General features: G+C 52.5%; 1 protein-coding gene across 1 annotated transcript; it reads right to left on the bottom strand.

Moving 5' to 3' along the window:
* Positions 1 to 1538: 1538 nt before the first annotated feature.
* Positions 1539 to 9255, bottom strand: OTX1 (orthodenticle homeobox 1). Its single transcript, XM_038751750.1, has 4 exons — positions 9183 to 9255; positions 7056 to 7267; positions 3901 to 4052; positions 1539 to 2378 (listed from the first exon to the last, which is right to left on the bottom strand). Exons 2-4 carry the CDS (start codon positions 7150 to 7152, stop codon positions 1539 to 1541), a joined length of 1089 nt encoding a protein of 362 aa, XP_038607678.1. The 5' UTR covers positions 7153 to 7267; positions 9183 to 9255.
* Between the last annotated feature and the right edge of the window lie 11848 nt (positions 9256 to 21103).

Below are 21103 nucleotides of genomic sequence, written 5' to 3'. Positions count from 1 at the left end.
GGGAGAGGAAACTGCCTTACATTTCAACAAGTAATTTGTGATCTTCACGTCGGACAAATCAAATTTACAGAATTTATTTTCCACCTACGGGACAAAGCGGCCCAAACCATTATTGATACACAGAGGCGCGAGAGCTCTCGGCTAGGTGTTGGAAAATGAAGGTTCACTAAAAACTCACTAGACAAACAGGTTTCTAAAAAAAAAAAAAAAAGATAGGAAGTGGAGCTGAAGGCTGGGTTCTAGATGCTCGTGGTTGGGATTTTTCCCCCTTTTTTTTTTGGTTTTGAGTTTTGTTTTTGGTTTGAAAAAGCCCCCCCGCCAGCCTGATCCGATCCATTCCACTTTCCTGTCCCTTTCTGCTTTCCAGATTAATTTCCTTCCCCTGACATTGATGGGTTTTTTTCCCCCCGGCACCACACCGTACCGCCCGTTTTCCCTACCCTGTTTCCCTAAAACCGATTGATTTTTTTTTTTAAATAAATACACGGGGATGGAAGAGGGGGGGAAGAAAGGAAGGAAGAAGTGGTCGTTTTGTAATTACTGGAGACCGGAAAGCGCTACCACATGGGGGAAGGGGCAGAGGAATCATTTTTGTTGTCGAGTTTATAGATTTTTTTTTTTTTACGGTTTGCTTCCCGTGCGTTAGACTCGAGGTCCGCTCAATCCAATCCATCAACTAGAAACGATAAACGGTCCCTGGAACGGACCTGAATATTTACATCATTCCCGCCGCTTCCCTGCGGCAGAAGGCTGGGAAAATTCAACGGGGGCTAAAACGGCGAGGCCCGGAGCTGGCTGCCCCTCGGTGCCCGGACACACCCGCGGCCGGGCGGGAGCAGGAGCCGGGAATTGGGATTGAAGCCAGTGTGGGGAGGCGGAAAAAGTCCGGGTAGTGGTTGCTTTTTTTTTTTCCTTTTTTCTTTTTGGGATGGAGTTGCGTCGCGGCCTCTTCGTTCCGTAGCAACCGCACGAGGAGTAAGTAATCCCAGTGTCCGGAGAGAATAAATAAACTGGCAGAAATCCGGGCCGCTCTCCCCTGCGAGCGTTTTTATCACGGTGAAGGGTACACGGAGGAGGGGGGTGATGGGGAGGGAGCGGCGGCGGCCACAACTCCTGCCCAGCAGGTAACAGGTGAGTGAAGCAACAGCTGCACCGGGACATCCCTTTCGAAGCACCTCCTGCATACGTATACGCACTTATACACTTATATCCAGACATATAGATATACGCACGTATATATCCGCTCGGTTGTGCAACGGGAGGTGGGGAGGAGGAGGAGGATCCGGGGTCACTTTTGGAGCAATTCTCATCCTCAGTCCTGGAGAGAGTAAAGGAAGAGGAGGTGCCGACTTGTACTTCCCAAGCGCTTAGTCCAGTGCTCTGCACACAGTAAGCGCTCAATAAATACGATTGGTTGATTGAGGTGGTGGTGGTGGTGGTGGTGGTACAGCAGCAGCGGCAGCAAGGGGGGGAAGAAGTGATGGAGGTCGGCAGGGATTTTCGTGCTTTCCTGGTCCCGCCCGGTCGGCTCCCGGCTCTCACAAGACCTGGAACCTCCAGGAGGCCTGGTCCTTGTAGTCCAGACAGTCGGGGGAGTTGAAGTTGAGTTTCCAGGCGGCGGCGGCGGCGGCGGCAGCGGCGGCGGCCCCGGGCTCCTTGTAGTCCAGGCAGTCGGGGGAGTTGAAGGGCAGGGAGGCGGCGGCGGCGCCGTAGGCCTGGTGGTGGTGGTGGTGGTGGTGGTGGTGGTGGTGGCCGGAGGACTGGCTCAGGGGGTGGTGGGGAGGGGGCGCGGGGGCCGCCATGGACGAGGGAGCCATGGGGCTCAGCTGGTGAGGGTGAGGGTGAGGGTGCGGGTGAGAGTGGGAGTGCATGGGCGCCAAGTAGGAGCCGCAGTCCACGCCGCTGAAGTAGGAAGAGGAGGGAGGCCCAGGGTAGGCCTGACCGTAGCCGCCGCCCTGGCCGTAGGCCATGGGGTAGGGGGAGGCCGACGCCACCACCGAGCGCTGCATGCTGCACGACGCGTTGGGCTCCGGCACCGACACGGACGGCGGCGCCGAGCCGGGCGAGATGGAGGCCGGGCTCCAGATGGACGACGCCCCCGAGCCGCCCCCCGACGCCACCGCCGCCACGACGGCCGCAGGATTGGGCCCCAGCCCCGCCGGGTTCCCCGACGCCGCGGAGCCCGAGCTGGAGGACGAGGCCGAGCTGGACACGGCCGGGGGAGTGAACTGGCCGCTGCTGTCGGAGCCCGAGCTGTCCCGCGCCGGCGAGGCCTTCTTCTTGGACGGGCGGCTCTTGGCGCCGCTCCCGCTCCCGCCCTGCTGCTGCTGCTGCTGCTGCTGCTGGCGGCATTTGGCCCGCCGGTTCTTGAACCAGACCTGGACGGGGGGGACCGAGGGGGCGACCGTCAGGCCCTCCTGATCAATCAGTCGTGTTTATTGAGCGCTTACTGTGTGCAGGGCACTGTACTAAGCGCTGGGGAAGTACAAGTTGGCAACATCTAGAGACGGTCCCCACCCAACGACCCGGGGAGACGGGAGGAGCGCAGAGCGACGTGCAAGGCGATGGAGCGGACTCTTCCCACGGGGGTCCCCCCACTCATTCGTATTTATTGAGCGCTTACTGTGTGCAGGGCACTGTACTAAGCGCTGGGGAAGTACAAGTTGGCAACATCTAGAGACGGTCCCTACCCAACGACCCGGGGAGACGGGAGGAGCGCAGAGCGACGTGCAAGGCGATGGAGCGGACTCTTCCCACGGGGGTCCCCCCACTCATTCGTATCTATTGAGCGCTTACTGTGTGCAGAGCACTGTACTAAGCGCTTGGGAAGTACAAGATGGCAACATAGAGAGACAGTCCCTACCCCACAGTGGGCTCACACTCTAAAAGGAGGCCTCCCTTCGCAGACCCCCCCCCCCTCGACGGGGCAGAGTGTCTCCGACTTGGGCTCCCGCCGAGGCCGGGGAGAACAAGGTGGGCCGCGCGGTGGGCTTCCCCCGCCCCCAAAATGAGCAGTCGACGGATGGTCGGGGTCCACGTCCGTCGTGGGGGGGGGATCCACGGACAAAAAGGGAGGCGTCGCCCCAATGGGCTCCTCGGGCCCCTCCAGCTGGGCCCGGGAAGGGGCGGCTTCAGAGACCGGGGAAAAAAGTGTGCCCCGTCCTAGAGGGGCCAGCCCTTCCGACGGCCCACCCCGCACCCTCTGCCGCTAATCTCCTCACCGTTAGGCCTCGTTCTCGCCTGTCCCGTCGTCGACCCCCTGCCCACGTCATCCCCCGGGCCCGGAATGCCCTCCCTCTGCCCATCCGCCAAGCTGGCTCTCTTCCTCCCTTCAAGGCCCTGCTGAGAGCTCACCCCCTCCAGGAAGCCTTCCCAGACTGAGCCCCTTCCTTCCTCTCCCCCTCGTCCCCCTCTCCATCGCCCCCATCTTACCTCCTTCCCTTCCCCACGGCACCTGCATATATGTTTGTACATATTTTATTTTGTTAGTACGTTTGGTTTCGTTCTCTGTCTCCCCCTTCTAGACCGTGAGCCCGCTGTTGGGTAGGGACCGTCTATGTCGCCGACTTGTACTTCCCAAGCGCTTAGTGCAGTGCTCTGCACACAGTAAGCGCTCAATAAATGCGATTGATTGATTGAGGGGTTGGGGAAGGGGGCCTGAGCCCGGGGCCGCCCCCCGCCTCGGCGCCAGGGGGCGCCAGCGAGCAGCCCGCCAAGGGGGCTCCGTCCCGCGCCGGGAACCAACGAGCCAACCAATCACCGAGCGAGTTTATTGGGCGCTCACGAGGGGGCCCGGGTGGCCGAGAGAGCGCCCCCCGAAGGCGGGTCCCGCAAGCACACACCCCCCCCCCCTCCTCCAGCATCTCCCTCTCCTTGGTCCCCAGGCCCGAGCGGACGAACCTGGACTCTGGATTCGGGCAGGTTGATTTTGAGCGCCACCTCTTCCCTCATGAAGATGTCCGGATAGCGCGTCTTGGCGAAAAGCGCCTCCAGCACGTCCAGCTGCGAGCGGGTGAAGGTGGTGCGCTCCCGACGCTGCTTCCGAGGGGTGGCTGGGGGGCGGGCAGGGCAAGGGGGTCGGGGGGCACACGGGGAAAATCGCACAAGGCCATTAATTAACCCACCACACACCCAAGGGCGGGACCGGCCCGGGAAGGCGGGGCAATAAGGGGCTACACCTAGAGAACACGGAGACAGACAGATGCGGGCACAGGGGCGGAGGAGGGGGCCAGGGGAGAGAGGCTTGGGGGAGGAGAGAAGTGAGAGTGGGGAGGGAGGGCGAAAAAGGGGACCGTTTCCATATGTTGCGACTTGTACTTCCCAAGCACTTAGTACGGTGCTCTGCACCCGGTAATTGCTCAATAAAATACCACTGAATGAACTGGGTGAGAAGAGAGAATTGGGAGGGAGAGAAGAGAGGATTGCGGCCCAAGCACTTAGTGCGGTGCTCTGCACACAGTAATTGCTCCATAAATACGACTGAATGAACGAACTGGGCAAGAGGAAGAGAAGAGAGCATTGGGAGGGAGAGAAGAGAGGATTGCGGCCCAAGCACTTAGTTCGGTGCTCTGCACGCAGTAGTTGCTCAATAAATACGACTGAATGAACGAACTGGGCGAGAGGAAGAGAAGGGAGAATTGGGAGGGAGAGAAGAGAGGATTGCGGCCCAAGCACTTAGTGCGGTGCTCTGCACGCAGTAATTGCTCAATAAATACGATTGAATGAACGAACTGGGTGAGAGGAAGAGAAGGGAGAATTGGGAGGGAGAGAAGAGAGGATTGCGGCCCAAGCACTTAGTGCGGTGCTCTGCACGCAGTAATTGCTCAATAAATACGACTGAATGAACGAACTGGGCGAGAGGAAGAGAAGGGAGAATTGGGAGGGAGAGAAGAGAGGATTGCGGCGAGGGAGAAGAGGGAATTGGGGAAGAAGAGAGGGTTGCGGGAGGGGAGAGAAGGAGGAATCGGGGGAAAGAGAAAATCGGCGGGGAGGGAGAGGATTGGGGAAGAAGAGAGGATGGCGGGAGGGGAGAGAAGAAGGAATCGGGGGAAAGAGAAAATCTGCGGGGAGGGAGATGATTGGGGAAGAAGAGAGGATTGCGGGAGGGGAGAGAAGAAGGAATTGGGGGAAAGAGAAAATCGGGGTGGACGGAGAGAAGTGAGAGTGGGGAGGGAGGGGGAAAGGGGACCGTTTCTATATGTTGCCGACTTGTACTTCCCAAGCGCTTAGTACGGTGCTCTGCACACAGTAAGCGCTCAATAAATACGATTGAATGAACGAACTGGGTGAGAAGAAGAGGGAATTGGAAGGAAGAGAGGATTGCGGCGAGGGAGAAGAGAGAATTGGGGAAGAAGAGAGGATTGCGGGAGGGGAGAGAAGAAGGAATCGGGGAAAAGAGAAAATCGGGGGGGAGGGAGAGAATTGGGGAAGAAGGATTGCGGGAGGGGAGAGAAAAAGGAATTGGGGAAAAGAGAAAATCGGGGGGGAGGGAGAGAAGTGAGAGTGGGGACGGAGGGGGAAAGGGGACCGTTTCTATAGGTTGCCGACTTGTACTTCCCAAGCACTTTTAGTACGGTGCTCCGCACACGGTAATTGCTCAATAAATATGACTGAATGAACGAACTGGGTGAGAAGAAGAGAAGAGAGAATTGGGAGGGAGAGAGGATTGCGGGAGGGGAGAGAAGGAATCGGGGGAAAGAGAAAATCGGCGGGGAGGGAGAGAATTGGGGAAGAAGAGAGGATTGCGGGAGGGGAGAGAAAAAGGAATCGGGGGAAAAGAGAAAATCGGGGGGGAGGGAGAGAAGTGAGAGTGGGGACGGAGGGGGAAAGGGGACCGTTTCTATATGTTGCTGACTTGTACTTCCCGAGCACTTTTAGTACGGTGCTCTGCGCACAGTAATTGCTCAATAAATACAATTGAATGAACGAACTGGGTGAGAAGAAGAGAAGAGAGAATTGGGAGGAAGAGAGGATTGCGGCGAGGGAGAAGAGGGAATTGGGGAAGAAGAGAGGATTGCAGGAGGGGAGAGAAGAAGGAATCGGGGGGAAAGAGAAAATCGGGGGGTGGAGGGAGAGAATTGGGGAAGAAGAGAGGGTTGCCGGAGGGGAGAGAAGAAGGAATCGGGGGAAAGAGAAAATCGGGGGGAGGGAGAGAAGTGAGAGTGGGGACGGAGGGGGAAAGGGAACCGTTTCTATATGTTGCCGACTTGTACTTCCCAAGCACTTTTAGTACGGTGCTCCGCACACAGTAATTGCTCAATAAATACGATTGAATGAACGAACTGGGTGAGAAGAAGAGAAGAGAGAATTGGGAAGAAGAGAGGACTGCGGGAGGGGAGAGAAGAAGGAATTGGGGAAAAGAAAATCGGGGGGAGGGAGAGAATTGGGGAAGAAGAAAGGATTGCGGGAGGGGAGAGAAGAAGGAATCGGGGGAAAGAGAAAATCGGGGGGAGGGAGAGAATTGGGGAAGAAGAGAGGATTGCGGGAGGGGAGAGAAGAAGGAATCGGGGGAAAGAGAAAATCGGGTGGGGAGGGAGAGAATTGGGGGAAGAAGGGATTGCGGGGAAGGGGTGGGGGTCGGGTGGATGTGGTTGGTGGGCGAGCGACCACTGAATCCGTCCGGCTGGGAGCCCTTGGGCTTCCTGAGTCCAAACCCCGAATGAAACCCGGTCAGGTTTGGGGGGTGGGTCAAAAATCGAAAAATGCAATAAAAAAAAAAAGTCCAACAGCAGGCCCGGCGGCCCGGAACAGGCCCACGGCAGGAGGGAATGAATCTCCAGCGAGGGTGTCGGGCAAACGGGAGGGAGGGGCGGCCCGGCCCCCAACCCCGAGCCCCAGGACCAACTCAAGGACGGGCAGAAGGGGCAAGGGAGGGCCCCGGTCCGATCTCAACTCCGTGTCAGACAGAAATGAGCGGGGAGGATCTGCCAGCGTCAGCGTAAACAACAGGGGCAGGAGTGGGGCCTAGGAGGAGGGATCCCCTGCCGCCAACAACCACCTGCATGGGCTCCAGTGGGCAGAGGGGAGGGTCCCGGGGGGGGGTCGAGGGTGCTCACCCGGGTAGCCCACCGAGGGGTGCAGCAGGTCCATGGCGGGCCCGGCCAGCCCCAGCCCGTTCATGCCGTAGGGGGGCTGTTTGAGGTAAGACATCATGCTAACGGGCGGGTGCGGGCGGCCCGAAGGATCCAGGGGGGCACCGGCCTCCCACGGCGCCGTCCGGGGCACGAGGGGCAGGCAGGCGACGCTGGGTGGATGGGGCCCGGAAACCCTGGAGACACAAGACACGCCAAACCTGCTGCGGGGCGGGCATCCGGGGGGCACCCAGCCGGGCACCCCCGGGGCCGGAGAGCGGGGCAACCGCCTTGGGGGCCTTCGGATCCCGAACACCCACTTACTTCCCGCCTCTGCCCGCAACACTAGGCCCTAGGCCTCAAGCCGGCACAGGCCGCCTTCTTCCCCTAAACAAAACTCAACAAAAACTTTTCCGAGTTCTCCCCTCGCTTCCGAGAAGGCGAGAAAGGCCCGGAACCCCCTGGGGAGGGGGGGAAAGGAGGATGGCGGGGGGTGGGAGGCGAGAAAACGGGCCGTCACTGACCGGCGCTGGGCCTCTGGAAATGGGGATCTCCGGGAGAGCAAGGCCCTGGTTGGAGCGCCGTGAAGGGGCAAAAAAATAAATAAACAGCCTGGGAAACTACACTTCTTCTTCTAACCGGGAAAACCTCACCCGGCCGCGGACCGAGCCGGAATCCGGGGAGGGGGTTATTGTTGTTGGGTTTCAAAAACAACCACCCACACCCCGGGAGTCAGGGATTCATTCTGGGCACCCGCCCCCACCCATTCCCCGGCTCCAGCTCCTCTCTGGATCCCCCAGCTCGGGGCCCGAGGCCTCTTCCACCTTCCCGAGCCGAGGCCCATGATCGCCCCCAACTCCGGACCGGCTCCCGGGCCTCTAGGACACCGGGGTGTCTCTCCGTCTGTCTGTGTATGTGTGTGTTTGCCAGCCTTTCTGTGTATGTATGTGTTTGCGTGTATGTGTGTGTTGGCCAGCCTTTCTGTGTATGTATGTGTTTGCGTGCATGTGTGTGTTTGCCAGCCTTTCTGTGTATGTATGTGTTTGTGTGTATGTGTGTTTGCCAGCCTTTCTGTGTATGTATGTGTTTGCGTGTATGTGTGTGTTTGCCAGCCTTTCTGTGTATGTATGTGTTTGCGTGTATGTGCGTGTTGGCCAGCCTTTCTGTGTATGTATGTGTTTGCGTGTATGTGTGTGTTTGCCAGCCTTTCTGTGTATGTATGCGTTTGCCCGCATCTGGGGTTTGAGGGGACGAATGCAAGGTGCTGTGTGCCTGGGGGCCAAGCGCTTAGTCCAGGGCCCTGCACACAGTAAGCGCTCAATGAATACGATCGAATAAATGCGGCATTGAGTGTGAGTTGGTGGGTCTGCGGGTGCACCCGCTGAGTGTGAGTCGGTGTGTCTGCGGGTGGGTCCACCGGGCCCGAGTGACCGTGCCCGCGGATCGTGTAGTGAGTGTGAGTTAGTGTGTCTGAATTTGGGTGTGTGTAGCGTGTCTGTATTTAAGTGTGTGAGTCGGTGTGTTGGGAGTGCGAGTTCAGGAGGGCCTGCGGCCCCAGGAAGGGGAGTCCCGGGCCGGGTTCAGCCCAGGGAGGGCGAGGAGGAGGAGGAGGGAGAGGCCTGGGCCTCGGGCTTCCCCGAAGTGCAACTCGTCGCCATCCCCGCCCCACCGACTTCCAGGGTCCCGGGGAGGGCCACCAAGCCCGGAAAGGCGAGGCGAGGCCCGGGCCCCGCGGGGGGCAGGGGACAAGCCGCCCAAGGTGCCAGGCCCGGGGGCCGACGTCCTGAGTGGGAGAGTCCCCCCCACCCGGCCACCAAGTCCTCGCCGAGTCCCCCCGTGCCCGGGGACGGAGGTAAGAGGGGCCGGGACCTCCCAAGCGCTTAGTCCAGTGCTCTGCACACAGTAAGCGCTCAATAAATACGATTGACCCTCCAGGGTGGAGGGGACCAGGCGGAGAGGCTGCGGCCGTCGCCCCAACGGGGAGCGACACCGGGAAGCCGAGGCGGCGGCAGGGAGGCGCTCCCCTCCCTCTCTCCTTCCCTCCCTCCCTCCCTCCCTCGTCCCGGCTCCCATTCCCGGCTCCCATTCCCGGCTCCCGCCTCTCCTCCTTACCTGCGCTCAGCTCCTGGGACCGGCGGCCAGGTAAGGCGGGCACATGGACGCGGCTCGGGCCTCCGGGACCTGCAAGGCGCGGACGGGCGAGGGGGAGTGGGGCAACCGAACGAACTTTTTTCCAATCAGTCAATCAATCAATCGTATTTATTGAGCGCTGACTGGGTGCAGAGCGCTGGACTAAGCGCTTGGGAAGTCCAAGTTGGCAACATTCTTTCCTTTCCTCCCCCCACCCCCGGCCTCAGCCGGCCGCCCTCTCAATCGATTAATCAATCGGTCGTATTTATTGAGCGCTTACTGTGTGCACAGCACTGTACTAAGCGCTTGGGAAGTCCAAATTGGCAACATACTTTCTTTCCTTTCTTCCCCCCACCCCCGGCCCCAGCCGGCCGCCCTTTCAATCAATCAATCAATCAATCAATCAGTCGTATTTATTAAGCGCTTACTGTGTGCAGAGCACTGTACTAAGCGCTTGGGAAGTCCAAGAAGGCAACATATTTTCTTTCCTTTCCTCCCCCCACCCCCGGCCTCAGCCGGCCGCCCTTTCAACCAATCAATCAATCAATCAATCAATCTTATTTATTGAGCGCTGCCTGTGTGCAGAGCACTGTACTAAGCGCTTGGGAAGTCCAAGTGGGCAACATATTTTCTTTCCTTTCCTTCCCCCCACCCCCGGCCTCGGCCGGCCTCCCTTTCCCACTTTGAACTTTTTATTCCGCCGGCTTTTAGACCACAGTTGGGTAGGGACTGTCTATGTTGCCAACCTGGACTTCCCAAGCGCTTAGTCCAGTGCTGTGCACGCAGTAGGCGCTCAATAAATACGATTGATCGACGGATTGTCCCAGGGGAACGCATGGCGAAAGGGGGGGGGGTGGGAGGCGGGGAGATGGGGCCCTGAAAAAAGCCCGGCCGCGGCGACTTCGCGAGCTACATCAATCAAGCGATTTTACCTCGTCCCGCTCGGTAGTTTAGGTGATCGGAATTGTAGCCTGATGAAGATTGATCACCTTCCTAGCGCCCTGCCCTTGTATGTGAGCGCGGGGCGACTGCGTAACGGGGCCCGGCAGCCAATCGGGGGCCCCGCGGGGGTTGATTGACGGCGGCTCGGCCAATCGAGGCGCAGGCAGGGAGGGAGGGAGGGCGGGGCGGACGGAGGCCCCGCCCCCCCTCCCCGGGCTCCCCACCGACGGGACGGACCGGACGGCGGAGGGCGATATGATTGTATTATTATAATACAATATTATTATATTATATTAATTATATATTATATTATATTAATTATATATTATATTAATTTTGTATTATATGTTAAATATTATATTATATTGTATATTATATATTATATAATATAATATATGATATAATGTATATTATATATAATATATATACATTACAATATAATTACAACTATATATAATATATAATGTATTCATACATTATATATTATATTAATATATTATATATTAATATATTATATTAATATATTACATATCAATATAATATATTCATATATTAATATTACATAATGTACTGCACATAATATATTATATTAGCATATTATATACTAATATAATATATTAACATATTAATATTACAAAATATAATATATGTATTATATTATATTATATGATCATATATCGTATATTAATATAATATATTGATATATTAATGTTATATAATAGATAATATATGATAGTATATTATATTATATTATATGTTATGTTAATTATATTATGTTAATTAATGTTATATTATTATAATGCAAGAATAATAATAATGTGGGTATTTGTTAAGCGCTTACTATGTGCCAAGCACCGTTCTAAGCGCTGGGGTAGATACGAGGTAATAATAATAATAATAATGATGGCATTTATTAAGCGCTTACTATGTGCAAAGCACCGTTCTAAGCGCTGGGGAGGTTACAAGGTGATCAGGTTGTCCCACGGGGGGCTCACAGTCTTAATCCCCATTTTACAGATGAGGGAACTGAGGCCCAGAGAAAGGTAATAATAATAATAATGATGATGGCATTTATTAAGCGCTTACTATGTGCAAAGCACTGTTCTAGGCGCTGGGGAGGTTACAAGGTGATCAGGTTGTCCCACGGGGGGCTCACAGTCTTAATTCCCATTTTATAGATGAGGGAACTGAGGCCTAGAGAAGTGAAGTGACCTGCCCAAAAAGTCACACAGCAGACAAGTGGCAGAGCTGGGATTTGAACCCACGACCTCTGACTCCAAAGCCCGGGCTCTGAGGTTGTCCCACGTGGGGCTCACGGCTCTCACCCACATTTTACAGATGAGGAAACTGAGGCCCAGAGAAGTGAAGTGACTTGCCCAAAGTCACACAGCGGACAAGTGGCGGAGCTGGGATTTGAACCCACGACCTCTGACTCCAAAGCCCGGGCTCTTTCCGCTGAGCCATAATGGCATTTGTTAAGCGCTTACTATGTGCCAAGCACTGTTCTAAGCGCTGGAGGGTGGGGGGGATACAAGGTGATCAGATTGTCCCGCGTGGGGCTCACAGTCATCATCCCCATTTTACAGATGAGGTCACTGAGACTCCGAGAAGTGAAGTGACTCGCCCAAGGTCACACAGCAGACATGTGCGGTCTTTTAGACTGTGAGCCCACTGTTGGGTAGGGACCGTCTCTATATGTTGCCAACTTGTACTTCCCAAGCGCTTAGTCCAGTGCTCTGCACACAGTAAGCGCTCAATAAATACGATTGATTGATTGATGTGCTGCTAGAGAAGCAGCGTGGCTCAATGGAAAGAGCCCGGGCTTTGAAGTCAAAGGGCATGGGTTCGAATCCCGGCTCCATCACCTGTCAGCTGCGTGACCTTGGGTAAGCCACTTAACTTCTCTGAGCCTCAGTTCCCTCATCTGGAAAATGGGGATTAAGACTGTGAGCCCCACGTGGGACAACCTGATCAACTTGTATCCCCCCCAGCGCTTAGAACAGTGCTTTGCACATAGTAAGCGCTTAACAAATGCCATCATTATTATTATTATTATGTGGCGGAGCCGGGATTCGAACCCATGCCCGTTGACTCCAAAGCCGTGCTCTTTCCACTGAGCCACGAACTCTCCCCCTCGTCCCCCTCTCCATCCCCCCATCTTACCTCCTTCCCTTCCCCACAGCACCTGTATATATGTATATATGTTTGTGCATTATTTATTACACTATTTATTTATTTTACTTGTACCTATCTATTCTATTTATTTTATTTTGTTAGTATGTTTGGTTTTGTTCTCTGTCTCCCCATTTTAGACTGTGAGCTCACTGTTGGGTAGGGACTGTCTCTAGATGTTGCCGACTTGTACTTCCCAAGCGCTGAGTACAGTGCTCTGCATCATCAATCGTATTTATTGAGCGCTTACTATGTGCAGAGCACTGTACTAAGCGCTAAGCGCTCAATAAACACGATTGATTGATTGTATATATTATATATGTTTGTACATACTTATTACTCTATTTATTTTACTTGTCTATTGTATTTGTTTTATTTTGTTAGTATGTTTGGTTTTGTTCTCTGTCTCCCCCTTTTAGACTGTGAGCCCACTGTTGGGTAGGGACTGTCTCTATATGTTACCAACTTGTACTTCCCAAGCGCTTAGTCCAGTGCTCTGTACACAGTAAGCGCTCAATAAATACGATTGATTGATTGATTGACCAACCCTCGACGGAAAGCGCTCGTTTCTCTGCGACTGTAACGACGCTCGGCTCCTCCGGAACCCGGGCGGGCGACGCCCACGGCCCACCGAGACAAACCCCCGGACGGAATCAATCAATCAATCAATCGTATTTATTGAGCGCTTACTGTGTGCAGAGCACTGTACTAAGCACTTGGGAAGGACAAGTTGGCAACATATAGAGACAGTCCCTACCCAACAGTGGGCTCACAGTCTAGAAGGGGGAGACAGAGAACAAAACCAAACATATTAACAAAATAAAATAAATAGAATAGATATGTACAAGTAAAATAAATAGAGTAATAAATATGTACAAACATATATACATATATACAGGTGCTGTGGGGAAGGGAAGGAGGTAAGACGGGGGGGATGGAGGGGGGCGAGGGGGAGAGAAAGGAGGGAAGGCCTTCTGGAGGAGGTGAGCTCTCAGTAGGCCCTTGAAGGGAGGAAGAGCCGAGGGTGGAAACTTCGACGCTCACTCGAATGTTTTCGTCCTCAACTCCGGGCCACAAATTGGGTTTTTTCTTGCCTTTTTTTTTTTCAGTCGCACCTTCTCATAAATATTAATGAAGAGCCTAATCCCCTTGGAAGAATCGCTCTTCACTCCCGCCCCCTAACTCTCCTCCAGAACAGCCCGGGGTGGGTGGGTGGGGGGAAATGTTCAGCGGGAGAAAGTCGGACGACGGGGACAGAAATCCGAAAACTCATCAGTCAATCAATCAATCGTATTTATTGAGCTCTTACTGTGTGCAGAGCACTGGACTAAGCGCTTGGGAGGTACAAGTTGGGAAGTGCAAGTAAGTCATCACCACCTTAGGCTCATCAGCAGCATCACCGACCTTTCGTCGTCGTCGATAACCGGCAGAAACCCAAGCAGCAAAGGGACGCTGAGATGATGATGATGGCGAGGATGATAAACTCTAAAACGAGCCCCAGGAGAAGCAGGGGCTGGACATCAAAGTAGAGTGTCCTGTCTCCCCCTCCTCCCCTTCTTTTTCCCCCCCTCCAGGAGACACTTTCCTTTGGAGTCCGAATAAAATACGGTAACAGAATATCATGGAGAGCACACTGTTTCCTTAACTGCTTCTCAAAGGATTCGGAGATCTCCTTAGGACCTTTAATAAGGCTTTGGTCGGTTCTTTTGTTGATCTCTCAAAATCAACTCCTTCTAATTGAAGTTGGAGCTGAAAGCGAGCTAATGTTCAAAGAAAGTGACCGCCAGTCCAACGAAATTACATTTTTTGGGGGGGGGGGGACGATAAGGGGACGTCTAATCAAAGGGGCAGGGGAGGAGGGGTGAAGGGTGAGGGGCGAGAAGGAGAAAAGGAGGTTTTACAAGATCTTTCTATAGTCCACAAAAGTCAGCGACACGGGCACTTCTACCCAGAACAAAGACGCCGCAGCCCATTCACAAAAAGAAAAGAGAGAAAAAGAAGGGGGCGAAACGGGGAAAAATTGAGAGGGAAAAATGAGATAAAACACTCCCCGGGCCAGAAGCTGCCACGAGATGCACCTGCGGTCATTCCCGATTTTGGATGTAGCACCACTAACAAAATTTAGCGCTTTATTCGCGTCGGAAAGCTGGAGGCAATGGGATGGCAGCTAGGCTGAAAGAAGGAAACGAAATACAATCCACCTCCTAGTCCCTGCGAAACTGAGGGCGGAGGGGCGATCTTTTTCAGCGGGAGATCGAATCGGTGCATGTGGCTGCGAAGGTGCGTCTGTGTGGGTGCATATTAAGGTGTGCACACATTTCCCTGCATAGGTGCACCCAGAATCTGTGGGTATATCGGTTACGGATCACGAAACACCCCTCACAAGCCACTCATCATCATCAATCGTATTTATTGGGCGCTTACTGCGTGCAGAGCACTGGCCTGAGCGCTTGGGAAGTCCAAGTTGGCAACATCTAGAGACGGTCCCTACCCAACAGTGGGCTCACAGTCTAAAAGGGGGAGACAGAGAACAAAACCAAACATAGTAACAAAATAAAATAAATAGAATAGATATGTACAAGTAAAAAACATAGTAACAAAATAAATAGAATAGATATGTACAAGCAAAAAAAAAAATAAATAGAGTAATAAATATGTACAAATATATACATATATACATTCCCACCCACCCCCTTCCAAGACCGGTTTTCCAGATTAGTAATGCCACCGATTTTTGTCATGTGAGCTGAGGGGGAATAGCAGATTCGGGTGCTTTAGCCCCAGGCTGTATAGGAATGTGCCCCCCGCCTCTCAGCCCTCCTGGGCCCCCTCCTCCATCCCTCCCCCCCATCCCCCGGAGCTCGGCTCTCCGGTCCTGCTTCCCAGCTCCGGATGATGCCATCGGCTCCCGGGGAAGTCTGGAGGGTATCAAGTGGCACTCACCTTTTTGGTAATCAGAGCGTTGGTCTAATCCCAAATTGCAGGCGAATTTTCTTAATGCTCAGCCCATAAAACCCCGGGATTAAGGGAAGGGAGAAGGCACAGGGGAGAGAGGAGGGGAGAGGAAGGAGAGAGCCAAGTTTGGCGGCGCGGTGGATTGGAGGCGGCCGGGAGGCTGGCAGAGCCAAGGTGGCAGAGCGGGAGGAGGAGAAGGAGCCGCCAAAGCCCTGGCAGGGGGCAGAGGGCAAGGGGGCAACGGCCCCAAGGGTGCCCCCCGCCCCCTCTTGGGTCGCACCGTGTGCCCAGGTAAGTCCAGCGACTTCCCCGTCGCCTTTTCTGGGCAAGGGACTTAGGGAGCAGCCCCCCAAACCCCTCTTGGCCTCATGGACCCGGGTACCAGTGCCAGCTCTTGGGGACAAATACCCCCACCGGGTCCCTCAACTCTCCACCCGGTCCCCTCCCCTCTCCTTCCCTCCTTGGTAGTTAGGAGGAGGGCCCGGCCGCTCCAATGGGGGGCAAGGTGGGGCGGGATGGAGATAAGGAGGGATGGATGGATTCATTCACTCAGTTGTATTTATTGAGCGCTCACTGTGTGCAGGGCACTGTACTAAGCGCTATGGAAGTATAAGTTGGCAACATAGAGAGACGGTCCCCTACCCGACAACGGGCTCACCTTCTAGAATCAATCAGTCAATCAATCGTATTTATTGAGCGCTTACTGTGTGCAGAGCACTGGACTAAGCGCTTTGGAAGTCCAAGTTGGCAACATAGAGAGACGGTCCCCTACCCAACAACGGGCTCACAGGCTAGAATCAATCAATCAGTCAATCGATTTTAGTGAGCGCTCACTGTGTGCAGAGCACTGTGCTGAGGGCTCGGGAAGTCCAACTTGGCAACATAGAGAGACGGTCCCCTACCCAACAACGGGCTCACAGGCTAGAATCAATCAGTCAGTCAATCGTATTTATTGAGCGCTCACTGTGTGCAGAGCACTGTGCTGAGGGCTCGGGAAGTCCAAGTCGGCAACATAGAGACGGTCCCCTACCCATCAACGGGCTCACCGTCTAGAATCAATCAGTCAATCGTATTTAGTGAGCGCTTACTGTGTGCAGAGCACTGCCCTAAGCGCTTGGGAAGTCCAAGTTGACAGTCCCTACCCAACATCATCATCATCAATCGTATTTATTGAGCGCTTACTGTGTGCAGAGCACTGTACCAAGCGCTTGGGAAGTCCAAGTTGGCAACATCTAGAGACAGTCCCTACCCAACAGTGGGCTCACAGTCGAGAAGCAGCGTTAGAGAAGCAGCGTGGCTCAGTGGAAAGAGCCCGGGCTTTGGAGGCAGAGGTCATGGGTTCAAATCCCGACTCCACCACTTACTGGCTGTGTGACTCTGGGCAAGTCACTTAACTTCTCTGGGCCTCAGTTCCCTTATCTGTAAAATGGGGATTAAGACTGTGAGCCCCCAGTGGGACAACCTGATCACCTTGTAACCTCCCCAGCGCTTAGAACAGTGCTTTGCACATAGTAAGCGCTTAACAAATACCATTATTATTATTATTATTATTAGAAGAGGGAGACAGACAACAAAGCAAAACACGTGGTCGAGCTGGAGGGTTGGAAATGCTGCCGACTTGTCCTTCCCAAGCGCTCAGTACAGTGCTGTGCACACAGTAAGCGCTCAGTAGATACGATTGGATGGATGGAGGGATGGATGGAAGGATGGATGGAAGGATGGATGGAGGGATGGATGGATGGAAGGATGGATGGATGGATGGATGGATGGATGGATGGATGGATGGATGGATGGGGTGGGAGCTTTCTCCTCCTTCCCCTCCCTGCTCCCTTCATTCCCCCTTTTCCCTGCCTGACTCGGCGTCTCTCCCCCCGCATCCCTCCCGCATCCCTTCGTCCCAGGCCTTCGGGGGCAGGGAGCGGGGAGCAGGAGGTGTGACACGTGTCCCCGCCTCTCCCGGACCCGCATCTTCCCTTCCCTTCCTTCCTCTCCCCCTCTCCATCCCCCTCATCTTACCTCCTTCCCTTCCTTCCTCTCCCCCTCTCCATCCCCCTCATCTTACCTCCTTCCCTTCCCCGCAGCACCTGTATATATGTATATATGTCTGTACATATTTATTACTCTATCTTATACATATCTATTCTATTTATTTTACCGCATCTTCCCTTCCCTTCCTTCCTTCCTCTCCCCCTCTCCATCCCCCTCATCTTACCTCCTTCCCTTCGCCGCAGCACCTGTATATATGTATATATATTTGTACATATTTATTACTCTATTTTACTTGTACATATCTATTCTATTTATTTTATTTTGTTAGTATGTTTGGTTTTGTTCTCTGTCTCCCCCTTTTAGACTGTGAGCTCACTGTTGTACATATTCATTACTCTATTTTACTTGTACATATCTACTCTATTTTATTTTGTTAGTATGTTTGGTTTTGTTCTCTGTCTCCCCCTTTTAGACTGTGAGCTCACTGTTGTACATATTTATTACTCCATTTTACTTGTACATTTCTATTCTATTTATTTTATTTTGTTAGTATGTTTCGTTTTGACCTCTGTCTCCCCCTTTCCGACTTTGAGCCCACTGTTGGGGAGGGACTCTCTAGATGTTGCCAATTTGTACTTCCACAAGCGCTTAGTCCAGTGCTCTGCACACAGTAAGCGCTCAATAGATACGACTGATTGGAGAAGCAGCGTGGCTCAATGGAAAGAGCCCGGGCTTTGGAGTCGGAGGTCAGGGGTTCAAATCCCGGCCCCACCATTTGTCAGCTGTGTGACTTTGGGCAAGTCACTTCTCTGGGCCTCAGTTGCCTCGTCTGTAAAATGGGGATTAAGACTGTGAGCCCCTTGGGACAACCTAATCACTTTGTAACCTCCCCAGAGCTTAGAACAGTGCTTTGCACATAGTAAGCGCTTAATAAATGCCATTCTTCTTCTTCTTCTTCTTCTTCTTCTTCTTCTTCTTCTTCTACTTCACTTCTCTGGGCCTCAGTTGCCTCATCTGTAAAATGGGGATTAAGACTGTGAGCCCCACGTGGGACAACCTAATCACCTTGTAACCTCCCCAGAGCTTAGAACAGTGCTTTGCACATAGTAAGCGCTTAATAAATGCCATTATTATTATCATTATTACTGATTGATTGATTCCCTCCTCCGCCTCCCCGCTCTTCGCTCGGGATTCGGGGATCCCAGGAGGCCTCTCCCCGGGGGGCTTGGAGGGCTGCTTCTCAACAGATTCTTCGCGAGATGGGGCTTGTAATCCCCCATTCCCACTCCCATCCTCCTCCTCCTCCTCCTCATCAATCGTATTTATTGAGCGCTTACTATGTGCAGAGCACTGTACTAAGCGCTTGAGAAGTACAAATTGGCAACATAGAGACAGTCCCTCCCCAACAGTGGGCTCACAGTCTAAAAGGGGGAGACAGAGAACAAAACCAAACATACTAACAAAATAAAATAAATAGGATACCCGGCGGGCTCTACAGCTCTCGTTCCCCCCCCCCCCCCACATCCAACTTCCTGCACGATGTATTTTCCTCCCTTGAAACTTCGCGGTAACTTTTCTTCAATCAATCAATCAATCAATCGTATTTATTGAGCGCTTACTGTGTGCAGAGCACTGGACTAAGCGCTTGGGAAGTACAAGTTGGCAACAGATAGAGACAGTCCCTACCCAACAGTGGGCTCAATCGTATTTATTGAGCGCTTACTGTGTGCGGAACGCTGTAATAATAATAATGATGGCATGTATTAAGCGCTTACTATGTGAGAAGCACTGTTCTAATTGCTGGGGAGGTTACAATCAATCAATCAATCGAATTTATTGAGCGCTTACTGTGTGCAGAATACTGTAATAATAATAATGATGGCATGTATTAAGCGCTTACTGTGTGCAAAGCACTGTTCTAATTGCTGGGGAGGTTATAATCAATCAATCGTATTTATTGAGCGCTTACTGTGTGCAGAGCACTGGACTAAGCGCTTGGGAAGTACAAGTTGGCAACATATAGAGACAGTCCCTACCCAACAGTGGGCTCAATCGTATTTATTGAGCGCTTACTGTGTGCAGAGCACTGTAAAAATAATAATAATAATAATGATGGCATGTGCTAAGCGCTTACTATGTGCGAAGCACTGTTCTAAGCGCTGGGGAGGTTACAATCAGTCAATCAACCAATCGTATTTATTGAGCACCTACTGTGTGCAGAGCACTGTACTAAGCGCTTGGGAAGTCCAAGTTGGCAACATTATAGAGACAGTCCCTACCCAACAGTGGGCTCAATCGTATTTATTGAGCGCTTACTGTGTGCAAAGCACTATAATAATAATAATAATGATGGCATGTATTAAGCACTTACTGTGTGCGAAGCACTGTTCTAAGCGCTGGGGAGGTTACAGTCAACCAGTCAATCAGTCAATCGTATTTATTGAGGGCTTACTGTGTGCAGAGCACTGTAATAATAATAATAATAATGATGCCATGTATTAAGCGCTTACTATGTGCGAAGCACTGTTCTAAGTGCTGGGGAGGATACAATCAACCAGTCAATCAGTCAATCGTATTTATTGAGCGCTTACTGTGTGCAGAGCACTGTAATAATAATAATGATGGCATGTATTAAGCGCTTACTATGTGCGAAGCACTGTTCTAAGCGCTGGGGAGGTTACAATCAACCAGTCAATCAGTCAATCGTATTTATTGAGGGCGTACTGTGTGCAGAGCACTGTAATAATAGTAATGATGGCATGTATTAAGCGCTTACTATGTGCGAAGCACTGTTCTAATTGCTGGGGAGGTCACAATCAATCGTATTTATTGAGCGCTTACTGTGCAGAGCACTGTACTAAGCGCTTGGGAAGTACAAGCTGGCAACATATAGAGACAATCCCTACCCAACAGCGGGCTCAATCGTATTTATAGAGCGCTTACTGTGTGCAGAACGCTGTAATAATCATCATCAATCGTATTTATTGAGCGCTTACTATGTGCAGAGCACTGTACTAAGCGCTTGGGAAGTACAAATTGGCAACATATAGAGACAGTCCCTACCCAACAGTGGGCTCACAGTCTAGAAGGGGGAGACAGAGAAAAAAAAAAAACCAAACAGGGTCCTGACGGAAGCTAATTCAGCTGTTGTATTTCCCCCCCACCTCTTTGGAGGTGGGTGATGGGGAGGTGCGGGGAAAGGTTGTATGCTTTTCGAACTTACGCCAGCCATACTTTTCTTTCAAAACAAGTGACAGCTAAGGCATCAACCACTGCGTTATTATTTTCAGGTCCACAGACTTGTTGAACAAGCTTCCTTTGTTTAGGACGCCTTTACGGAGGAACGGTTGACAGATGAGATGATCCGAACTGCTAAGAATTATTCGTTTTTCTCAATCCGTAGCTCCTAGTGAAAGCTCTTCCCGCAGCCCCCGGCCCCGACTCATTTATTTCACTTCAGAAACAATGACTGTAAAAGCCTCCCGAACCCAAACGACCTCCGAAGTTAATGGAAGACTGAGTTTTCCCTCACTTCAGTGCCAACCTCAGTTAAGATGAATTCGCACTTTAAAGGAAACTGTCGAGTGAAGAATAAATTATCTGATACATTTTGCACGCAGAGCAGCCTCGATTAAGGATGGCAACCCCCTCTTTTTTTTTTCCTGTGGGCTTTGAGAAACTTTCAAAAAGAAATGCCGTTTCAATTGCCTTTCAGTTTCTAAGTTCGGTTGGCGGGCCCCGGCATAGAGTAGATCGACTCAACTTGGGCTCCAGTTTGTGACTCCAGAATTGCTTCGCATTTCTATTTTCAAAAATCGCTGACGAACTCACAATCACTACAAAGT

The sequence above is a fragment of the Tachyglossus aculeatus genome, chromosome 9 (assembly GCF_015852505.1).
Source record: "Tachyglossus aculeatus isolate mTacAcu1 chromosome 9, mTacAcu1.pri, whole genome shotgun sequence".
NCBI lineage: Eukaryota > Metazoa > Chordata > Mammalia > Monotremata > Tachyglossidae > Tachyglossus > Tachyglossus aculeatus.
This window is presented reverse-complemented; position numbering and strand designations above follow the sequence as displayed.

Excerpts from the sequence above, each read along its gene's own strand:
- OTX1 (XM_038751750.1), bottom strand. The coding sequence starts at position 7,152 with ATGATGTCTTACCTCAAACAGCCCCCCTACGGCATGAACGGGCTGGGG. Across the intron at positions 4,053-7,055 it reads CCCCTCGGTGGGCTACCCGG|CCACCCCTCGGAAGCAGCGT; the intron begins GTGAGCACCCTC and ends CCCGCCCCCCAG. Across the intron at positions 2,379-3,900 it reads TGCCCGAATCCAGAGTCCAG|GTCTGGTTCAAGAACCGGCG; the intron begins GTTCGTCCGCTC and ends CCCCCCGTCCAG.